The sequence below is a fragment of the Suncus etruscus genome, chromosome 1 (assembly GCF_024139225.1).
Source record: "Suncus etruscus isolate mSunEtr1 chromosome 1, mSunEtr1.pri.cur, whole genome shotgun sequence".
Classification (NCBI taxonomy): Eukaryota; Metazoa; Chordata; class Mammalia; order Eulipotyphla; family Soricidae; genus Suncus; species Suncus etruscus.
In genome coordinates this window covers 106,105,980-106,128,246 of record NC_064848.1, presented here as the reverse complement: position 1 = coordinate 106,128,246, position 22,267 = coordinate 106,105,980, and the positions used below count along the sequence as shown (strand labels likewise).

General features: G+C 33.4%; 1 protein-coding gene across 1 annotated transcript in view; it reads right to left on the bottom strand.

The window, feature by feature from the left end:
* Window positions 1-15,578: 15,578 nt before the first annotated feature.
* Window positions 15,579-22,267, bottom strand: part of PCLO (piccolo presynaptic cytomatrix protein) — a 331,891-nt gene continuing 325,202 nt past the window's right edge. The window contains exon 26 of the mRNA XM_049772799.1: window positions 15,579-20,190. Coding sequence (XP_049628756.1) covers window positions 20,050-20,190 — 141 coding nt within the window. The 3' untranslated portion in view covers window positions 15,579-20,049. The remainder of the gene's footprint in view (window positions 20,191-22,267) is intronic.

Sequence of the window (22,267 nt, the reverse complement as noted above, 5' to 3'; positions counted from 1 at the left end):
TCAGTGCAAATGCTTTCTGAGCCTTATACCCTTATGATGTTTTCTCTCCCCCTTCCACTCCCCTAGCAGCTCGGCTAGTTGCCATCACTGCCCTGCAAAGCCAAATCTAAAAGGGACTCAGACAGGCATATGAACCCAGAGAACTGACAGTGCCTCACCCTTTCAAGCCGGGAGACCAGGTCCTGGTGAGATGGCACCACTCGCAGACACTAGAGCCTAGGTGGAAAGGGCCTATGACGTCCTTCTGATCACCCCGACTGCTGTTAAGGTGGACAGCATTGCTTCTTGGGTTCATGCCTCCCATCTAAAACCTGCCCCTGCTAATCTCAACCATGACGAGTGGGAAGTGGAGCTCACTGAGAATCCCCTCAAGATTCAGGTCCGGCGGGCACACTTCAGCCCTGCTGCATTCACTGACTCTGACAATGCTCCTTCTGCCACTTGCTGAGGAAGGACTTGATCAGGCTGTACACCCAGATTAACTGGTGCTGATTGTTGGCTTTGTATGAAGACGGGAGAAAATTGGCCTCTGGCTGTTCCTGTCCAACTAAGTAATCTAAACTTTGCTTCTTTTAGTTGTACTTATGTCAAACCCTTTAAGGTAGTCCCTTTTGGTTTTAAATTTTCTGTTTGCTATTCGAATAACCTTGGTCAGGTAGGAGCCGCTCAGTGTTCGGAAATCCTACCTGACCCCTCCCCCCCAGCCCAGGGTGTTTACCTCCAGGCGGGTATGGATATGTGAGGGAAATTTGGCTTACTCTCTTTTACCTCAAAACTGGACTGGAATTTGTGCCCCAGCATTAGTACTTCCCAACATTGACATCATTCCAGGGACAGAGCCCATCCCTCTGCCTAGCATAGATCTCTCAGGCAGCACTCCTCAGTCTCAGTGAGCCGTGGTGTTCCTGCCCCTACTGGTAGGGCTCGAAGTAGCAGGTGGATTGGCGACTGGGGGAGCAGGGCTAACAATATCAATAGACAGGTATGACGGACTCTCACAACAGTTAATTTCAGATGTGGAGACGGTATATAAATCTATTAATGATCTGCAGGACCAGCTCGACTCTGTAGCTGAAATGTTATTACAAAACAGGCGAGGGTTAGATTTAATCTTGGCAGAGAAAGGAGGGCTTTGCATGGCTTTGCAAGAAAAATGTTTTTATACTAACAAATCGGAAATAGTGCGGGACAGAATCAGACACCATCAAGAGGAGCTGGCCAAAAGAAGAAAGGAGCTATTAGACGGTCCCTTATGGTCTTTATGGGGTGGGATTCTCCCACCTCTTCTGGGCCCCCTTTTGGGCCTCTTACTTCTGATAGCCATCAGGCCATGCATAATCAATCGCCTCAATACATTCATACGGGCTCAGGTTGGGGAAGTCAAGCTCATGGTATTACGCCAACAGTACCAAGAATTAGCTCACGCGGGTAATTCTAATCAGGAATATAAGGAGATGGAGGCCCCCTATCACACTGGCTTCTAGGATTAGAAGCCTTACTACAAGAAGTGGGGATTGAAAAGGGAAGCCAGCAACTAGTCACACCAGTCCCCACTATGCTTATACCTGCTTTTTATCTAACCTTTTTTGTCCTAAAGAGGAACTTGTATTACCTCAGCAGAAGTCTTCCCTACTCCCTCCTCTTCTTATAGTATATAAGGGTGAACAGAAGGGCCACATGGTCCTTTGCCTCTGTTCGGTTCTGAACGAGTAATAAACCCTGGCTGGCCAGAATAAAGAACCCCACTTGAGCTTTGGCCTGAGTAACTGTCTATTCATTTCTCCGCATCAGAGCAGTATCTGGACTACCGAGCCTTTCAGAGACATTTATTATTACCAACACTTCCTATATAATTATGCACTTATAAACTGAAGGTTTCAAAAAAATGTAATATTTTTCTCTATAAAATTTTAATAATATTAAATTTTTAACTATGTACAAAAATTAAAAAGAGTGATTCATTACTCAGTAAAGAATGGCAAACCTGAACATCCATCTTTATCTAGAAGACAGGTCAGATCCACAGCTCACAGGTTGGCAGTAAAACATGAAAGGCCATGGCAAATAGCTGCCTATTCAGCCCAAGGAGGACCTGACTCTCAGCTTTGGCAGTGCCAATCAAAATAGAAAAGCCAAAGAATGAATTTAAACATTATAATAAATGGAGCAGTTTAATTCAATGGTGACAGTCAAATGTTGGTTTGTGGTTTTTTTGTGGGGAGGTGAAGGGAGTCGTGGCTGAAGGGAGTTCTCCCAAATGTACTCAGGGTCTTGGGTGTTACTGTCAGTAATATTTGGCCAATAGAACTTGCATTTAGAAGTCGCAGGACCACACTGAGAAGTTGTGAGATTTACTGGGGGTGAAGGGGACTTCGAGCCAGTATTAAACTTTGGAACCAATGGAAACAAACCATATGCCCAATCTTGGAATCATCTCTCCAGCCCTCAGTTACTTTCAAAATTATTATTATTATTTATAAGGATTATAAAGCAAAATTAATCCAACATCACTAAAATCAGGAGCCCAAATTTTAACAACCAAACAGATAAAGGTGCCTGCCTGTCAAGGTGCTTGTGAGAAAGAGGGAGGCATGAAACTTCTGAAACATTGGTGGTGGGAAATTGACACTGGTGTGAAATGGTGCTGGAACATTGTTTGTCTAAAGCTTAACCATCAATAACTTAAAATCACTTAAATAAAAAAATGTGTGTGCCTCAAAATATATATTTTTAAATATCTATTTCACTAGGTCTTCATTCCAGACATCCTAAATTAGAATCTTCAGGCTAGGAATTCAAAATCTTAATTTAATTAGTTACAATACAACTTATTTACAAGTTTTAAAACTACAGAGAAATGAAGCAAAAGTTTAATTCATGGTTTATATAAAAAGCAATCCTGAAATTAAGAGATTTATTTAGATTCTTCAAAGAATAATACTACCACCTTGTGGCATAATGCCTGTATGACAAAGACAACCACTCTGACTTAGAAATTTAAACATTATTTTATTCATGAGGAAAATGAATGTAATTCTATAAATATTAGTTAATTCATGCAAATTAATAGATAAATCACAGACAAGCCAAGTTTAGAAACAAGATTCTAACTTGAGAATACCAAATCTTTTAGATACTAAAATTGCCAGATTGACAATCACTCCTGGATAGAAACAACCAAGTGAGTAACTGCAATTAGAATTGGAAAAAGTCAGCAATTTCAGACCACTAATATCCAGTTAGAAGTGAACCTATCACATATCAAATAACTCTCCTAAGTAGGATATTGAACAAGTGTAAACCATTGATGCTAACAAGAGCAATAAAAGTATTATATCTCTATAAATATATCTCTATAAAATCAATTTGAGTCTTTTTAAAATCTTCTAAGAAAATATCTAAGATAAATTTTATATGAAACCTTATCTATCTATGTATCTTTTCCATGCATACATTTTTCAAAACGATGGCCTAATTAATTTAGATAATCAGCTCAACTCTCATAAAGATTTTGTATTAATTTGATCTGTTCATTCAAAATGAATACACAAAAATCGAACACGTAATTCTTCACTAATATGATATCCATTATTTAATTATTTAATGTGATATCCATTATTTAATTATTAAATCCAATATGTAATTCTTTTTTTCAACATTTTTCAACATCAATATAGATTTTACTATTTATTGACTTTTTTCTGACAGGATAAAATTAATTAAAAATACCATTTGGCATCAAATAATTAAGTAATTGCTTGCAAGCTCTGCAGCATCCCCCTGTTTCAACTTTTAATGAAACTCCTCTGAACACCCCTTGACATTTTCTATTTAATTCTCACCCATCAGTATCCAATTATCACTCTATTCACATGTACACTGATAATGCTTTCCTTAATTTACTTTTCCACATTAACAATTAACAGACAACACCCATGAATGTAGAGATAGAGAATGGAATATTACCTAATACAACTTTATTTTTTTAATTGTTTTTTGCAGTTGAGAGTGGTAGGGTCTGGAGTCTAAGGAGAACACACAAGTAAAACTTAATTCAGCCATAAGTCACAAACTGAAATCACGGGTTCAATTAAATTTATTGCCCCAATTGTGTTAAGGACACTTTTTTTCTTTATTGTTCTTCTGAGATTATTGAAAAGAACTGCTTAGAGATCTTTGTGAAATGATCCCATTATTTATAAAAATAAATTTGTGCCTTTACTTTCAAATGTTATATGAAATCTACAGAAGGTTAATTTTGCAATACTAAATTGTTACCTTTTTCTTATTAAAGTGACTAAAATAAGAGGCAGGAGAAATTTGACGTATTGCCCTAGTGGAAAAAAAAAGAATTAACGTTTAATTCACAAAAAGAAAGTATTTATTTTTGTTAAGTAAAGCTTGCAGAGTATAAAAATGAAAATGCATCTATTTCTCTAACTATAAGAATAATTATATCACTAATTTCAAAGCTTTTGGACCAAAGTGTTAACTACCATTTATTTGTTTATACTTTCTGTTAGGGTGTCTATTGATGAAGAATGAGACCACACAATTTGAGTAAAGCAAAACAAAACTTCCTTCAACTAAGAGCCCTAAACTGGCCCAGCTAGGGCATCTCCCAGAGGAAGATGACCCCTGCCAAGTTCATAAACCAGTTTTTATAGGGAGGGCATGAGAAGTGTGTACCTTCTGATGATCTTTAAAATGATTGGCTGTTGTCTTGGATACCTTCTTATTGTTTCCTCTGTCCTTTCCAGATAGGCTACCTGGTATGGCCAGGTGGTAGCTCAGGGCAATTTAGGCTTGAGAAAGAGAAGCCTAACTTCCAAAATGGTGTCTCTTTTTGTTCAGAACAGAGGGCCCCACTAAAGAATCATCCATGACTATCCATGACTGACTATCCATAATTTGAAACTAAACACTTTTTTAAGTGCACCTTTAGAAAATAATTACAGAAAGATTAAATCAAAGAAATGTTTTTTCTTAAAAAAAAACCAACACCCTCTGAGCTATCATATTTGGCATCATAACGAGTAAAGCTTCAACTAAGCACATATTATTCAATGATTTTTTAAATAAAAATCTTCTAGATAGATAAAAAAAAAGACATCTACACACACACACACACACACACACACACACACATATGTGTGTACCTTGTGTTGTACCTTGGTAATGTGGTCTTCAATTAGCTTCCTAGATAAGAAGAAAAAAGTAATAAAGCAACTTGTTTGGAGACTTCAGATATTGAAAGGTTACTACTGAAAGAGGTTTCACTCCCTTGCTACTAATTCTTGCTCTGCCTAACAATTCTTAACACAGTGTGATTTTTCTCACCTTTTAGAAACTTCCTTTTTCCTGGTACTTTTGTCAACCTGTTTCCTGGTTACAGCTTTGCAGATTGAAAGGAAAAAAAATCACTTTTTATTCTTTACTTCTAAATTTTTCGGTAAAAAGATGAGTGAGAAATTTATATATACATATTTACTCTAAACTTAAATTTTATTATTTAACCTAAGATTTATTCTTAGTGAAATGAAGATGTGAAGAAGTGCACTTAATATTTTTTTACTAGGTTTTATGAAGAAAAGAAATTCATGAAAGACTATGAGCTCAGTAAACTGGGGAAAATAGGAAGGCCATTTCTTTCTGACCCTGGGCATTGTGGAAGGAGTAAGTAGATGGCAAAGAATCAAGACCCTAATAGAACTATTTGGTAATTAGCTCTGGGCTAGCATTTCTGTAATTAAATGAAAAGGAAGTGAGAAAAGAAAGTGAAAAATTGTAGCGATGGGGGGCCCTCATAATGAACAGAAAAAAAATTCTCCCATCTAAGGCAACCCTAAAGCAACCCAAAGGCCTGAAGACCTTTGAGACAAAGGACCCAATTGAGGAGACAGGAAACCCATTTAGATGCAGAATTCCAGACCCAGAGCTTTACTGGACTTCCTGGGTAGAGAGTCTGCACCTCAAGAACAAAGACTATTCTAGGAATATCAAAAGACTCATCAACAACTCCATGCCCACCCCCTTGGCAATCACTCTAGCTACAAATTTGGTTGTGGGAGTAGGTTGAGGAAACTAGATATTTATATTTACTGGGCAGAAGAAAGGCTGTACTTTTTTTTGCCTGCATCCCTGTCTGTGATTTGTACTTTCTGACCACTTTGCCATTCTGGGAAAATGGCTTGTATTTGCCTGAGGCGTGCACTTTCATACATTATTCTGAAATATTCTGCATCTTGGGAACTGAATTTAGATTTACTTAGAATGTACTTTGCCTTATACTTTTAGAAGCCCATGATTTTTTAAGAACATAGAAAATAATAATTTTCCCTACCTTTACTTCACTATTCTTCAGAAAGTATTGGTGAATACGATAATGATGATTTTGGGGCCACAACCAGAAGTCCTTAGGGTTTTTCTCCTGACATTCCTGGTGATGCTTGGGAAGTTGGCATGCTTGGGATACGGAGTGTTGGGGATCAAACCCTGGTTGATCTCGTCCAAAGCAAATGGTCTACACCCTGTACAACTTCTCTGGCCCTATCAATAAACTCCTTTGTGAAGGAAACTGGAAACTGTCAGACCTGAAAAAAGTCTGTGCTCTAGTTCTGATCATAATATTGATTCCAGTACTTTTAACAGAAACTAGGGACTCCAGCAGAGGGCATGATTTGCAAATGCTGTAACAGAACTCTGTGTGTGTGTGTGTGTGTGTGTGTGTGTGTGTGTGTGTGTGTGTGTGTGTGTGTGTGTGTGTGTGTAAGAGAGAGAGAGAGAGAGAGTAAAAAGAGAGTCAGAGAGAGAATGTACTTTAATGCCTACAATTTATTCTAGAAAAAAAATTATAATGAGAAATCCTTAACATTTTGTTAAGGATCTTAGTAATGAATTCTAAATTGCACTGAAAAAGTTGCACTGAATAATAAGACTATTTTTAATAAATTGTTTTAAAGTATACATGATATATACATACAGCTGTTTGTATAATATTTCCTGTAAAAATATATAGGAATGAGAAAACTGATGGAGGGCCTGAAAAACCAATCTTATTCATAAGAATTGACAAATTTCCCCTGGATCTCCTGAACTTAGAACAATTTCCATGCAAATATTTCTCTTATATTTGGGTCAGTGCTGTGCCTATGCAAGTCAGTCTAAACTTTATGCAGTTTGAAAGTAAGAAAGTTCCCACAAGTTTTCTCTAATTTAGTAAAATGAGTAATGTAATCAATGGAATCCAGTTCAAATCTAACTTGAATATATCCACTGTGTCTATAACATAATTTGAGTTCATTTCTAGATTGCTCTCTCTATATAATTATTATGGTCATTCAGGAATATTGGAACTTGTAACTTATTAGGAAATAATTCAAGTATAAGATTTCAAAATACTCCCCTTCCCTTTATCCAAGCCAAGATAATAAAACCAAAGTGTTCCTTGAGAATAGATGGGATTTTTAAAATTAGATACCACCATTTGATCTAAAAGATACCATAATTTGATCTAAAAGGTACATGCTCTATATTTCTCTTATTTAACATTCTGGGATCTGCAGACACTAAACAACCTTGGTGAATGACTATATATTACTGTAAATTCTTCCAATTGATACCTATGGTCATTTCCATGCCAGATGCTCTATTGTTCCTAGAGATTACCAAATTTTTAAAAATATGTACAGATATGGGCTTTCATAAAGTCTAATTTATGATCATAAAAGATCAGTTAAAAAGTATCATGACTTGTTAAATGGACAAATAATATTCAATTATGAACATTTCCCCAGGACTATATTAACTATTTAACTTTCTGACAAGTATATTAAAAAGTCATCTGGAACATTTGAGCATTTCACATTGTCATGTTGAGTGATGCATTTATGCTATAAATTTAGTGCTGGTTTTTTTTACTAAAAATGATAAATTACATTTTGCTAATATGCATTTCTGGGAACTGCTATTTTAATAGATTATCTTACCAAGAAACAAAAAACTAATCTGTGTATCTTTTAATTCCTATCATAAATGTAAGGCTGACACCTATTGTGTTTTTTGAGGTATTGAATATGATAACATTGTGCCACAGAAATGTCCTCTGATCCCTAAGTCTAATTATATGGAAGGGTTCAAGATTTGAATAAGTTCTAGAGTATAAAAAAGCTCTTTGGCTGTAGAGGCTATGGGACAAGCTATTTTGCAGAATCTGTAAGGTTTTATTTTGTTGAAGTGTTTGTGATTAAAAAAAAAGAGGGAATGTAGTTCTATATCAAAACCTACTCAAAGAATGATTATGCAATGGAATTCTGAAATAAGCTCATGCCATCTTTTTTCAGAAAATTAAGCTAAATCACACTGGCTGGTATGATTTTTGTCCTTGGTATAGAAAATTAACCATGGGGCACCATACTTGCAATTGCCATAATGAGCTGGATTCTTATAGACACAGATTTCTGTAAATCAAAAGGTTCAATCATACGTTAACATTGTGCATTCTACAGTCTAATAAAAGAAAACATAGGAAATTCACAAGAACAGGTAATATAGTGTCTATGACTTCATGACAATCACTATAGTTTTATTAGTGTCTTTTTGTATGGAAAGAATACATATTAGTTTAAGACAGACAAAAAACATGTTTGGTGTATGGGTGGGTATATTCAACATATTAGTGTATGAAAATAGTAGGTGATTAGTAGTGGAGAGACAAAAAAATTCCCAGTGGATAGAGGTATAAATAAAAAACTTGGTATATGCAAGAAGAAGTGACCTACAGAATATATTTTGGGTATATGCTAATGTCTTAACAGTCTGATAAAAAAATAAGAGAGGGAAAAACTGGAAGATCAGAGTCAAGAATGTCTGATGTTAGTAAGGGTTCACACAGGGTAATTGGAATCTAGTATACATCTTGCATATAAAGTTAACGCCTGATCAAAAGAATATACTCCATAGAAGAAAGACCTGCAACAATGGACAAAAGATAACTTGGTTAGATGATAATAGACATCTTTTTCATGGAACATTCTGGAACTAATCTTTTGGATATATCAATGGCATGACCAGAGTCTCAATACATTTAATTATTGATCATAAGCAAAGATTAAGATATACTTATTGGTTTGATTGTTAGTTATCATTTTAATATTTCTGTTGTGCTTAAAATGGTAAATTAAAAATTATAAGAAGTTTTGAAATTCAGAAAAAATATCAGTGATAATATAATTACATAGCAAGACAGAGTTCTACCAAAATTATAATAAGTTCCACATAAAATGAGCTTTATTTACTTATTATACATATTTGGATTAATAAATTGACTCAAACTGTAATTAAAAGAAATCTCATTTTCAATATTGGATAATTTATTGACCTTTATAGAGAAACTTATGCTAATTGGTGGACAAATAAATCAATAGAAATCTTTTAAGAAATGCAGTGGTAAGGTCTGATAGGCATCAGAGTGGTAGAAGATATGTCAAAACATATGCCTTTAACATATGAAAGCTACTGAGTTTGATTCCCAGAAAAGAAATTAAAGTGTTATCTCTCTCTCTCTCTCTCTCTCTCTCTCTCTCTCTCTCTCTCTATCTATCTATCTATCTATCTATCTATCTATATATATATATATATATATATATTTGTTGTTTTTGTTGTTGTTGTTGTTTTGGGCCACACCCAGTGATGTTCAGGGTTGCTCCTGGAAATGTGCTCAGAAATCACTCATGGCTTGGTAGACTATATGGGACACTGGGAATTGAAACAGGTCCGTCCTGGGTCAGCTCTGTGTAAAGCAAGTGCCCTACCACTACACTACCACTCCAGCATATGTAAATGTATATATATATATTTTTTCTATATAGAGAAAGAAAATTATGGATATTGTAGTTCCTTAATATTTAGACTAATATTGTAAATTCTAAATTTGGGAATGGAGATAGATAAAGCGCTAATGTGAAAATTGTGTTTAGAATACATGTTATTTTATTTAGTATTTTTCCAATAAGGCATTGATTGATCTTGTATACAGAAACATATATTCTGACAATACTAAGGTTATTAACACTAAGTTAATATCCTTGAAAAACTGACCAGGTACTTTGATTTCCTGACTGGTAGCCCTTAATAACTCTTAAATTTTCCTCTATACATATACAAATATATATCTATTGACATAAATATATAATATAATAAATACTATATGTTATATTATAGTATATAAATATAAATATTATAAATATATATATAAATTTAAAGAATGACCATGGGAAATGATCATTCTAGACAAGAACTGGGTGTGAAAAGAAATAAACTGATGCATGATACCCCTTCAGAAAAAATATTAGAAGCTACAGTGTCTAAAAGGAAAATAGGTATAGAGCAGTCTGCCCCAAAGGCAGGCAGGAAAAAGGATGGGTGTAGGGTGGGGAACATTGTTGGAAGAAAATGTACACTTGTGAAGAGTTTCACATTGTATGACTATTGTATGACTGAAACTCCATCATGAACAACTTAACCTTGTATATCACAGTGATTCAACTAAAGAATTTATTAAGAAAATAAATAATCAAATTTAAAAAAAGGCTGCAGTGGATATTCACTTAATAGTAGATCAATTCTGAACCAAGCATAATTGAACTAAATATTAGATGACTTATTTATTCAGCAATTATTAATTTTATGTAAAAGTAGTAATTAAATAATATATAAATTTGAGTGCCTACTGTAATATATTTGAATCATTCTTTTTTGTTTTTGGGTCACACCTGGCTATGTTCAGGGGTTACTCTTGGCTCTGCACTTAGAAATTGCTCCTGGCAGGCTCAGAATGCCTATGGGACGCCTGGATTCGAACCATCTTCTATTCTGGATTGGCTGTGTGCAAGGCAAACGCCCTACCACTTTGCTATCTCTCTACCCCTTGAATCATTATTTTTAACATATTATTTGTACCATTCAAAGATTCTAATCAATTGACAATGGCTCTTTGTTTTAATTGTGAAAAGTCAGGATCAATCAAGACTAATCTTCAAGCTGCAAAAAGTATAAGATCTTGGCATTGGCAACATAGATATAATTGCCCTAAGTGATATAAATAAAACATGATCTCATATATTTGTAAAATTAAAACAAATATATTATATTCATAAAAGTATAGAAAATTTTATTTAATACCAGATATTGGAAATGTGAAATAAGTAAATGGGTTATGGTGGTCAAAAGGTACATTTCATCATAAGATCATTTTTGGGCATGTAATAAACTACATTTGATATAATCAGACTATTGCATATTCCAACCTTACTATTTATTGGTCTTAAAATTTCTTAAGGTGGAAACAACAACAAAGATAAAAATAGAGATTAATTTGATATTGTCATTGTTTTGCAATGTGTACAAATGTCAACTCTTTGTTTATTCCTGATAGAAATATGTGATTAGTTCTTTCCCAGATAAATTATTTCTTAATTAAAAAGTATTGTTCTAATTCAATAGTCTCATATTCTCCTTTTGCTCCTCTTGCTCCTCTCCACCAATCTTTCATTTTCTCTTAGCCTTTTTTTTTTGGGGGGGGGGCGCAGTAGAGCTTAGAGATATTTCTGACTTTCTACTATGTTAACTTCCAGTAATGCTTAAGAGATTATGTGATGCCATGTATTGAGCCTGGCCCTCTCACATACACTAAATTAACTGAACTATCTCTCTGGCCCTTAAGACTTCCATTTTTACCTGAATCACTTGGAGAGTTTTAAAATTTCTAATGTTCTTCTAACATTCCTAATAATATAGTTAATGGTTAAACCACAACTATAACACATCATAAGAGTCTCTGAGAGTGAGATCCAGACTTCAATAGGTAAAAGTTTGTTCAAGCTATTCCAATGTACATTCAGCTTTCCTGGCGTTTTTTTGTAACTCAATATAAGAATTTGCCACACATAATGGACTAAAACAAAATCTAGAAAATAGTTCACAGCAAACACTTTTTCCATTGAACTTATAAATATCATCTGAACATATTAAAATTAACATGAGCTTGGTAAGATACTACAAGACAATGAAAGAAAATTGGTGAATTGCATTAATAGCCATTTAACATTATCTGTTTTTAAAATTTAGGTGTAATTGTATGCATATTGAAGAAAAGAGTAATTGTCTTTGAAACATGCTCTAAATAATATAGCCAATATTAATGTCTAGAAAAGTTTTGTTATTTTTTTCAATTATATATAAAATATTCCAAACATATTGTTCTTGAATTAAAACACTTATTTTTTTAGAAATACAATTTTTCCCAAATCAAAATTTGTAGTTGTTTAATTTACTTTTATTTGAATAAGATAATCTTTTTTGTTTGTATGTTTTTCCATTGTAAATTGTTCTTGTTAATTTGTTCTAAGAATTTTTATTATTGTTTTTATTTTTTGGCTACACTTGGTGACGTTCAGGGGTTACTTCTGGCTCTGCACTCAGAAATCGCTCCTGAGAGACAAAGTCATGAAATTTTCCTATACATGGATGTACATAGAGTCTATTATGCTGAGTGAAATAAGTCAGAGGGAGAGAGAGAGAGAGACGCTGAATAGTCTCACTCATCTATGGGTTTTAAGAAAAATAAAAGTCATCTTTGCAACAATCCTCAGAGACATTGAGAAGAGGGCTGGAACTTCCAGCTCACTTCATGAAGCTCACCACAAAGAGTGGTAATGCAGTTATAGAAATAACTACATTGAGAACTACCATAATCATGTGAATGAATGAGGGAACTGGAAAGCCTGTTTAGAGTACAGGTGGGGGTGGGGTGGGATGGAGGGAGATTTGGGACATTGGTGGTGGGAATGTTGCACTGGTGAAGGGGGGTGTTCTTTACATGACTGAAACCTAATCACAACCATATTTGTAATCAAGATGTTTAAGTAAATAAAAAAAATACTAAAAAAAAAAGAAATCTCTCCATATGAAATGCTGAGGGATTGAATCATGGTCCATCATGGGTCAGCCGTGCACAATGCAAATGCCCTACCACTGTGCCATAGCTCTGGCCCCAGCATTTTTATTTCTCCTCACTTGGTAAATACTCGTCCCCATCTAAAACTTCATTTATGTCTCTTTAAGTTGTTTAACTTGACTAGAATTCAATAGCAGTTTCATTTTCTTATGTTTTCATGTCTTTCATTTCCTCATGTTGTTGGTCTTTTCCATCCTTTACTTCCCATTATAATGGTTACCAACCCCTAGTTCAACACTAGAGCTTGTCCTGAACAGGCCTCCACATTTTTCCTTTTGTCTAATCCATCTGACAAATTTCAATCTAATTAATTATTCCCAGTCTTTTCTCTGCCCCTATACGTACAGTCTGGTATAAGCCCTGTAAGTCAGTCTGGGATAAGACATGCATGCCACAAGGCAGATTGTTTTTACTATTATATATATTGTCATGTTCAAAAAAGTCTTTACTTCTGTTTACCTGATCTTTCACTTATCCCCAGGAGTCTTTACTTCTGTTTACCTGATCTTTCACTTACCCCCAGGACTATTTTAATCTTTTTTTACTCTTTTCATTCCTACTCTCTCCTTTGCCCATTCTCCTGCCTCCCTCTATAGCAGACATTTTCTCTCTCTTCCTATTTTTTTCCCCTTTAGACACTTTGGTTTGCAATATTGTTACTGAAGAGGTATCTTTCCTATCACTTTAACTCCTTTTAACACACAGTCTTGTCCAGAGTGATCATTTCCAACTATCGTTGTCATAGCAGTTCTTTCTTTGTCCTAACTGCACTTATGGCCCTCACCTATATTGTCTTTGAATGCTATTACCAAACTATTTTTTTAAATATCCCACAAATGCACGTTATCATTCTATGTATATCCCTATCCCTTTGACTCATTTCACTCAATGTAATAGTCTTTATATTTACTTTTGTTTAAGCAAATTTCATGACTTTATTTTTCCTAACAGCTGACATACCACAGTTTTGAGCACTTAAGTTGTTTCCAGATTCTACCTCTTCTAAATAGGGCTGTAATGAATATAGAAATGCACTGCATTTTTCTGCATTGTTATTTTAGATCCTTGGGTATATACCTAGGAGTGGAATTGCTGGGTCATATGAATGCTCAATTTCTAGGGTTTTTTTTTTTTTTTTGAAATATCCATATTATTTTCCAAAAGGTTACAGTCAACATTACACAGGCAATGAATGAAACTCTTTCTCAACACATCTGCCCTATCACTGGTTGGTATTGTTCTTTTTGATGTGTGCCAGTCTCTGTGGTGTGTGGTGATAAATTTATTGTCACAGTGATCTCTTTTCTGTCCTACATGCACTCCCTGGCTATTTGAGGCAAGCTTCCTACCATGGATTGGTCCTCCTGGCCCTGTCTCTCTGGATATTATTACCATACTATTTTTAATACTATCTTTAAAACATATTCATAGTCACAAATGACTATAATCCTTCTATGACAGAAAAATTTTTTCACTGTCAGTCTTCATAATATTATTAATTGTAGTTTAAACTGAAGCTATCCTGAAAATAAATAAGGTTGAATATGTTTATATGTTCATTAACTATTTGAATTTTTACATAATATTTCAGTTCAATTGCTTTCCCTAAATTTTCATTATTTTCTTTCCTCTAATGTGTATTATTCACATATGTTTATTTTTATACCTCTCCCCCTTTTTTTTAGTTCTGATATCAAATAACTTTTCCTTTGGGGGGCTTTCCTTATTAACACCCAGGTTTTTTTTGTTTCTTTGTTTTTGTTTTTTAAGATTTGTTTTGGGGCCACACTCAGTGGTACTCAAGGGCTACTCCTGACAGGAATTTCTTTTGGTAGTGTTCAGGGGACCATTTGGGATACCAGATATCAAACACAAGTTTGCTATGTGCAAGCCAAACTCCATAAACATTTTACTATTTCTCAGGCCCCTCCTATTTACTTAAAACTCAAGTATTTCTTTTTCTGCAATGTCAAATTATTCAATTAATGCTGTACATAAATAATTAACTAATACAATGGCTTTAAATGTGAAACAAATTACATATAAAACAACAAAATTAGAAGCATATACACAAAAGGGACTTGGAGTCTTTAAGCCCAATCCAAAAACAATGTATGATTTAGCAATCTGTAGTGTAGCTTACTCCTGGATTTGTCCTTGTAGGTCACTCCTGGCAATGCCAGGAATTGAAATGGGGTTGTCTGTATGCAAAGCAAGTGCCTTAATCCCTATACTATATCTCAAAATCCCTAAAACTATTTTGGTTTTGTATTTTGACCAGGCTGCTACACTCAGGTTTCTCTCCTGCCTCTGTGTTCAGGGGTCACTCTGAATGGTACTCAGATACGCAAATGGGGTGCTGGAAATCAAATCCAAGTCAAGCGCTTTCAAGGCAAGTTCTTTACCTAATGTATTTTTTTTCCATCCAAAAATATTTTTAATAACTGTACAGATGAATATAATAAATTTGTAAATAATAAATATTAAAAATATAATAAAGTGTCAAAGAAAATTTTCCAAAACTATTTATATATCACATATCGATTTATCAATAACAAAAATGTCAGTTCATATTTTCAATATTTATTAGTAAGGCTGAGACAAGGACCTTCATACAGCACAATTTGCATAAGTTATCAAGATAACATCTTGTATACAATCACAAAACCAAGACATTTTTACATAAAGTAATCTTAAGTAATTTCAAGACAGATTTACAAGTAATCTCAAGACATTTTTACAAGCATTGTTTTTTTTTTTTTTTTGTACAATTCTTGTGTATTTTAGTTTAATTTGTACAATCCTTAACTCAAGGATTTAACTTGCTCAATATATTTCCTAGAGAGATTTTGGTAAAGTGGTAAAAAGTACATATTAGCAAATCACCAACACAGCATGCAATACATAATCAGAAACAAGACATATCCGAGTACTTTATTATATTTTGAAACAAATTTTATTATGGTTTTATTTTATAAGACAAGATTGTTTCCCTTTCACTCAGATGTGTTTTTGTTAGAATATCAGCACACACATTTATCAGTAGTGGGAGCACCTGATCACATCACTAAACAAATGTGCACACAATTAAACAATATCATATTCACATGCTTAATGTCAAATCATATTAATATTTCAACTTTGTCTATATTATGAAATATATAGTTATGTATAGAAAATGCTACCTATCAGATAAGGGGGTCATTTAATTAAGTGAATTTGTTTCAACGAGTATCTTTAAGAATAGCAACAACATGGAATAGACATAAAACAACAATGATAGATAAAAATATCTGTTTCATTCATTCTCTCTAGCATTACAACAAAGACAAGTGATTAATATAGACACTTCATAATTATTCATTGAGCTCATTCATTTCCATCTAAGCTCAAAAAAAATGAGGGAAAATCCCTTCTTTCACATGTAGAGTTAAAAACACATATTAACTGTTATTGGCTGCATTTGGAATATTAGACAATATAGCAATGAAAATAAGTTTTTAAAAATATTGTTATGATTTAAATAAAGTAAAAAAATACTATAAACATCTTTATGATATCTTAATGAAATGAAGCATTGATCAATAATTCCTGATAAATTGGGCACAAGAAAGCATCTAATTTTATTTTACTTCACACCACCACCAATCTAATGTTGCTACCACTATCATAACTATCATCACAAATGTTCCTATAGTAAGAATCAGTAGCAGCTGGTTACCAGCTATAATATTCACACAATGTGTCTTTAAATATAATATGTGTGATACAAAACTTAAGTTTACTTCTATGCAGAATGTATGCATGTAGTTAGTATGATTAATTATAATATGAGCAACATTAAGGAGCAAAATCCCTGCCCCATAGTCTTAGATTACTGACTTTCATTTATACTGAAATGATAAACTAAGTTGAGTTACCAAACATTTCCTTATCTCAAATAAAAACAGGGACAAATCAACTTCTTGCTTCATGTGTTACATGTTTCTGAAATGATCATTCTATAATTCCCTGTCTTTTGTAAAAATGTATTCTGTGCTTTTGCTTCTACAACTAAAAGAATTTTAGTACCAATTTTTAAACCATTAAACAATTTCAATCTCTGATGATTCAATGAACTTATGAGAAAATATCAAGATGCTTTTCGAGATATGAGCTGTAATTGGATTAATCACACAATATTTAGACATTATAAACTTTGTTGCTACTAGATTAATAAAAAGCCAATTCCCCCAAAGTAAATAAAATAAAAAGTGGAAAATCATGTGCTATGATAAATACAAAAAAGTAAAAAACACTAAGAGCCCCATTTGCCTTTAAAAAATAAATTGTTGTAAGAAGGATAATCATTCAGAAGAAATGCATTCTTAAAAGGATCAGTGTTGCATAGAATAATTCCAGTACAATTCAGGAGTTTAGTCAGCCGCAAGCTTGGCACACTTTGGCAGGATCTTTCGCTTTCTGAAGGGGGATGCTGGTGCTCAAAAAGAAGCCCTATCATTAGCTTTCTTAATGCACTGAACCTTCTCTTGTTCCTTGTAACAGAAAGGTACCTAGAAGTAAAAGTCTCCTAACTACCAAGAGATGATCTTTATTCTTGTGGCACCTCCAAATGAAATGAAATTAGCAACCTGGTCTTAAAACCTCTCCTGCATACCTCTGGATGTGAGTTGCTGCCAAAGAGAATGAAGTAATGTGGCCTGAGTTTCCTTTTAAGGGCAGCTAACAGTTATCATGTGAAGATCTTCCTGAAAACGTTTCTTCCCCAGTTATGAGGGATGATTATATGCTTTCTAAGGTGCTAACTTCTGCTGGAAATATCCATGGCAACCATCAGCAGACTTAGTTGTCTCTAAAAATAAAAACCTAGCAATATAAAATCTCTAGCAATCCCCTCTCCGTGCTCAGTTAGAGCAATTGCAATGATAAAGGACATTGCAATACCAATCAAGAGAGGGGGATAAGCAGCAGAGGGGACAAAATTGTGTTTTATTAATTATAAGATACATTTTTATTACTTTATGACTATAGTAAGATTTGGAATTTAGTAGAAATTCTTTTCTTTTAAATATATTGCTTTAATAAATTCTCTCAAATTAAAGCATGCTTTTCTTAAAAATGAGAAAATTCAATATCCAACCAAAGTACTTGGAGATAATTTCTCTAATCCAACTACAACCTCATTCTTGAATAAAAAAGCAGCTTTTAAAATGAGAGTGGTTTGGGTATCTTCAGTTACTTTTGGCTAGTCTGAGAATACTGAAGATCAGTTACATTATTTAATTTATAATAACCCAATTAGAAAATTACTTCCATTTAATATCACCCTTTACACTAGTTGTGTAAAAGTTTATAGTTTAAGGAAAATATTATTTTGGGAAAATATACTGATGTGAAAGATGTTATTTTTATATATAAACTTTGAGAAATAAATAGTTATAGATTAATGATTCCTCAGTTATGTGGTTATATGATGCCATATTTGAAAATGTGCTTTCACTTACTTTCATACATCTTTGAGTTAATCATTCCAAATTTCCATTAGCAAGGTTAGAAATATATAATTATTTTTACCCTGAAAATTAATCAACTGAGGAAAATTGAATTTAATTAACTTATGTAAATTGACATAGTCAGGGACAAAAGCCAGACCAGAAACCAGGCTTTTAATCTTAGTTTAGTGTTTCCTACAACTCCAGGTAACTTTTATTTGGGAGGCGTGGGGGGATTAGGCCACACCCAGAGGCACTCAGGGGTTACTCCTGGCATGGGATGATGGGGATCCAACCAGGTTTGGCCCTGTGGAAGGCAAATGTCCAGGTAAGTTTTTTGGTTAGTTTTGTTATCTTTTATGGAGAAGAGGATACTTCATTTGAAAGACTTAAACATTCATCCTTTTGTCCTATATAAAATATTTATTTTATAATATTAAGATAATTCAAAGTATATTTAGTCTCAATGGAATGCTTACTTTTTACATTTTCAAAACACTGGTGCATTTAATTACCAAAGAAGGAAAATAGACCACTAGAGAGAACTTTGGCCTCAATGTTTTCATTCAACTCTCAGTGTGTTCAGAAAAAAAGTTATAGAAGAAAGGGAGATTTTAAACATTTAATTAGTGTCACAAAATGATTTAATTGCCAGAGGAAGAATTTTCCCTCTGCCAGAACATCACTAAAAGAGGAAAGAACTTTTCACAACAGTAACTTTATTTATAGTTACACAAAGAATAAGCTATCATGCTACTAGAACACACAAATGTAATCCAGGAATTAAGGAAATTTAAAATGTCTTAAAGGTAAGTTACAAATTCAGGTGTTTTGAACTAAGTTTCCAATGATCTGTAGGCAACATTTTTGTTAGCCAATTATGGTTTAATTTTAGATAAATGTAATTCCACTTCAAATTATTAGTACCTAGATTATTTCAAAGGATATTACTGTGATTTTTATATATGGATTCTAAAAGTGATTTCACACCTGTCATATTTAAATACAGAGAAAATCTACATAAAATTTCTAAATGGCATAATTTCCACATTCTCTGTATATTTCCCCCTATAAATTCACTGACTTTTTCGAGTCTCAGACAGATATTTTAGGTGTAACCTATTTTAGAATCTCAAAACAGTAAGATTTCTGAGATGAATAATATTTTTGAACATCTGAAAATTGAAATTTTTACATAAGTTCTCTCAACCAAGGTAGTTTCATATTTAAGAAATCATATTAATTTTGGGCCTCTGTCTTTAGCTTTAGTTCAATACCACTTTTTACATTCAGTAATTAAATTATTCTTACTGTTTTTCTTGACAATAACAAGAGTCCCAGTTATTGAGCTTCTTTTTTCCTTTGACTTTAACATTTGAATCTTTTTCTCATAGTTTTTTTCTTTGTGTTCCACAATAATAAATTACAAGACTTTAGCATTTTTTAAATATTTGTTCTTCCTCTTACATTTAGTTTTCAAAACAAACTATAGTCTTTATTTGAGATTAGAGCAGTTACTATATATTGAGCAGACAAAGTTCTTCAATGCGTTTGAGTAGGACTGACCAAAAGTTTGTGCCAGTTGACGATTCTTTTTCTCAGATCCACTTTGTCAAGCCAGATACAGGCTTCGCCAATCAAGGTCTTTTTCATAAACTTCCCTCCATTGGAGAAAAGTAAAATCTAGAAAAAATAAAATTATACATGTACATCTGTATATTGTTATAAACAATTTGATTATCAAAGAAACACAGACAAGACATAATTAGGGTGAGAGGAATAGCAGCCATACTTGTAAAAAGAACAAGTCAGATATCCTCAAAAACTTACATATCTCATATAGCATTTTCTTTTTTTTTTTTTTTTACTTTTTTTTTTTTTTTGGTTTTTGGGTCACAACCAGCAGTGCTCAGGGGTTATTCCTGGCTCCAGGCTCAGAAATTGCTCCTGGCAGGCATGGGGGACCATATGGGACGCCGGGATTCAAACTGATGACCTTCTGCATGAAAGGCAAATGCCTTACCTCCATGCTATCTCTCCGGCCCATCATATAGCATTTTCTAAAGGAAAAGATACATCCTGAATGGTATTATAATGTTATATAATAAATGTATTAACAGCTTATTTAAAGGAGCTGTATGCTTAAACTAATGGAAAGTCTAAAAAAATTTTTTTTACTACTTCATAAACTATTAATCACAATATAAACTTGGTTGAGTGATTTGCAAATAAATAAGAATCTATAAATCAGATAGAACATAAACCAATTGATACATATAACTTACTGTGATTTTGCTATAGTATAGATACTACCAAAGTTGTTTCTTGACATATGTAAAATATGTGGCAGTTGAAGTTTTGTAGGACTGCAGAGTAAATATTTCTTTATTTTGAAATAAATTAAAATATACTAGACAGCATGAAATGTAGTTAAGCATTATTGACAATTCTCTCATGTCTATCTCAGGTTCTCTTTCTTTTACTTCAGAATATCTTTCAGAAAGCTTATATTTTATTTGGCTAAAACTTCATTTATTTTGTTTCTCTCTTCAAAATCTTTATTTAAACTGATGACCATATTTTCTGGACCTGTTTTGAGGATTTTATGTGTCACTGTATGTATTTACTTATATCCTTTGCCTGCTTTTCATATTTTTCACCTTCACAATTATTCATCATCTTTTTTTCTCATACATCTCCTCTCTTGTTCATACAAATTAAAAATGTCACTTTAATGCTAATATATTATTTTAATTAGTAATTTTTATCTGTAATCTCTGTTATTTGTCTATGGTATAGAATATTAAGTGCCTGCTCTGTGGTCTTTTTTTTTTCATGATTTTACTTATTTCCATCACTTGCTTTTACATACCGTATTTTCCGGCATATAAAACGACTGTGCGTATAAGATGACCCCCTAATTTTGCAGTTAAAACATAGGTTTAGGCCTATATTCGCTGTGTCAGACAGAACGTTCCTGTGCTGCATGTGTTCCTGTGCTCATGTACCACAGTGAGCCAATCACACAAGCACAGGTTCAAAGGTTATACTATAATACACGTCCTCTCTGACTCTGGACAATCTGAGCAGGCTTTTTACAGTGTAGATTCAGGTACAGAACACTGTATAATTTGCATGCATAAAAAGCCTGCTTGGATTGGTGTTCGGAGCAGCCTGGCAGTGATTGGTGCAGGATTGAGTTGGAAAATTAGTTTTGTGGCAATATTCTGACAATTTTCGTTTAGCGGCATATTGAAACATTTTTCGGGATATACTCAGTGTATATAAGATGACCCCTGATATTCGGTTGACTTTTTTTTGTTTCAAAAGTCGTCTTATACGCCAGAAAATACGGTATTTGTTGCTTCTACACCTATAGAAAAATATAATATGCACAAGTACCGTTAAGGCTGTAAAAAACAAAAGCATTTAAAATCAGGACTTCTCTGAAGATGGTTGACAAAATAAAAAAAAATAAGTATATAAAAGTTATTGTATAAGACAGAGACCCTAATAAGATACATAAAATGTTTGCTATTAAAAATGTGAACTACAACCAATGCATTAGTTAAAGACTATGTCTACACAGCAATATTTGGATTAATGTGATGAGAAAAGAGAGAGAGAGAGAGCACTAGAGAAAATGAAAAGTAGTAGCAGAAAATTAGAGGATTAACCTGTTTTAAAAAGATTCTGATGTGATTCAAGTAGAGAATGAAGAGAAAAAGGAAATGAGATTAAATCAATAAAATTAGAATTA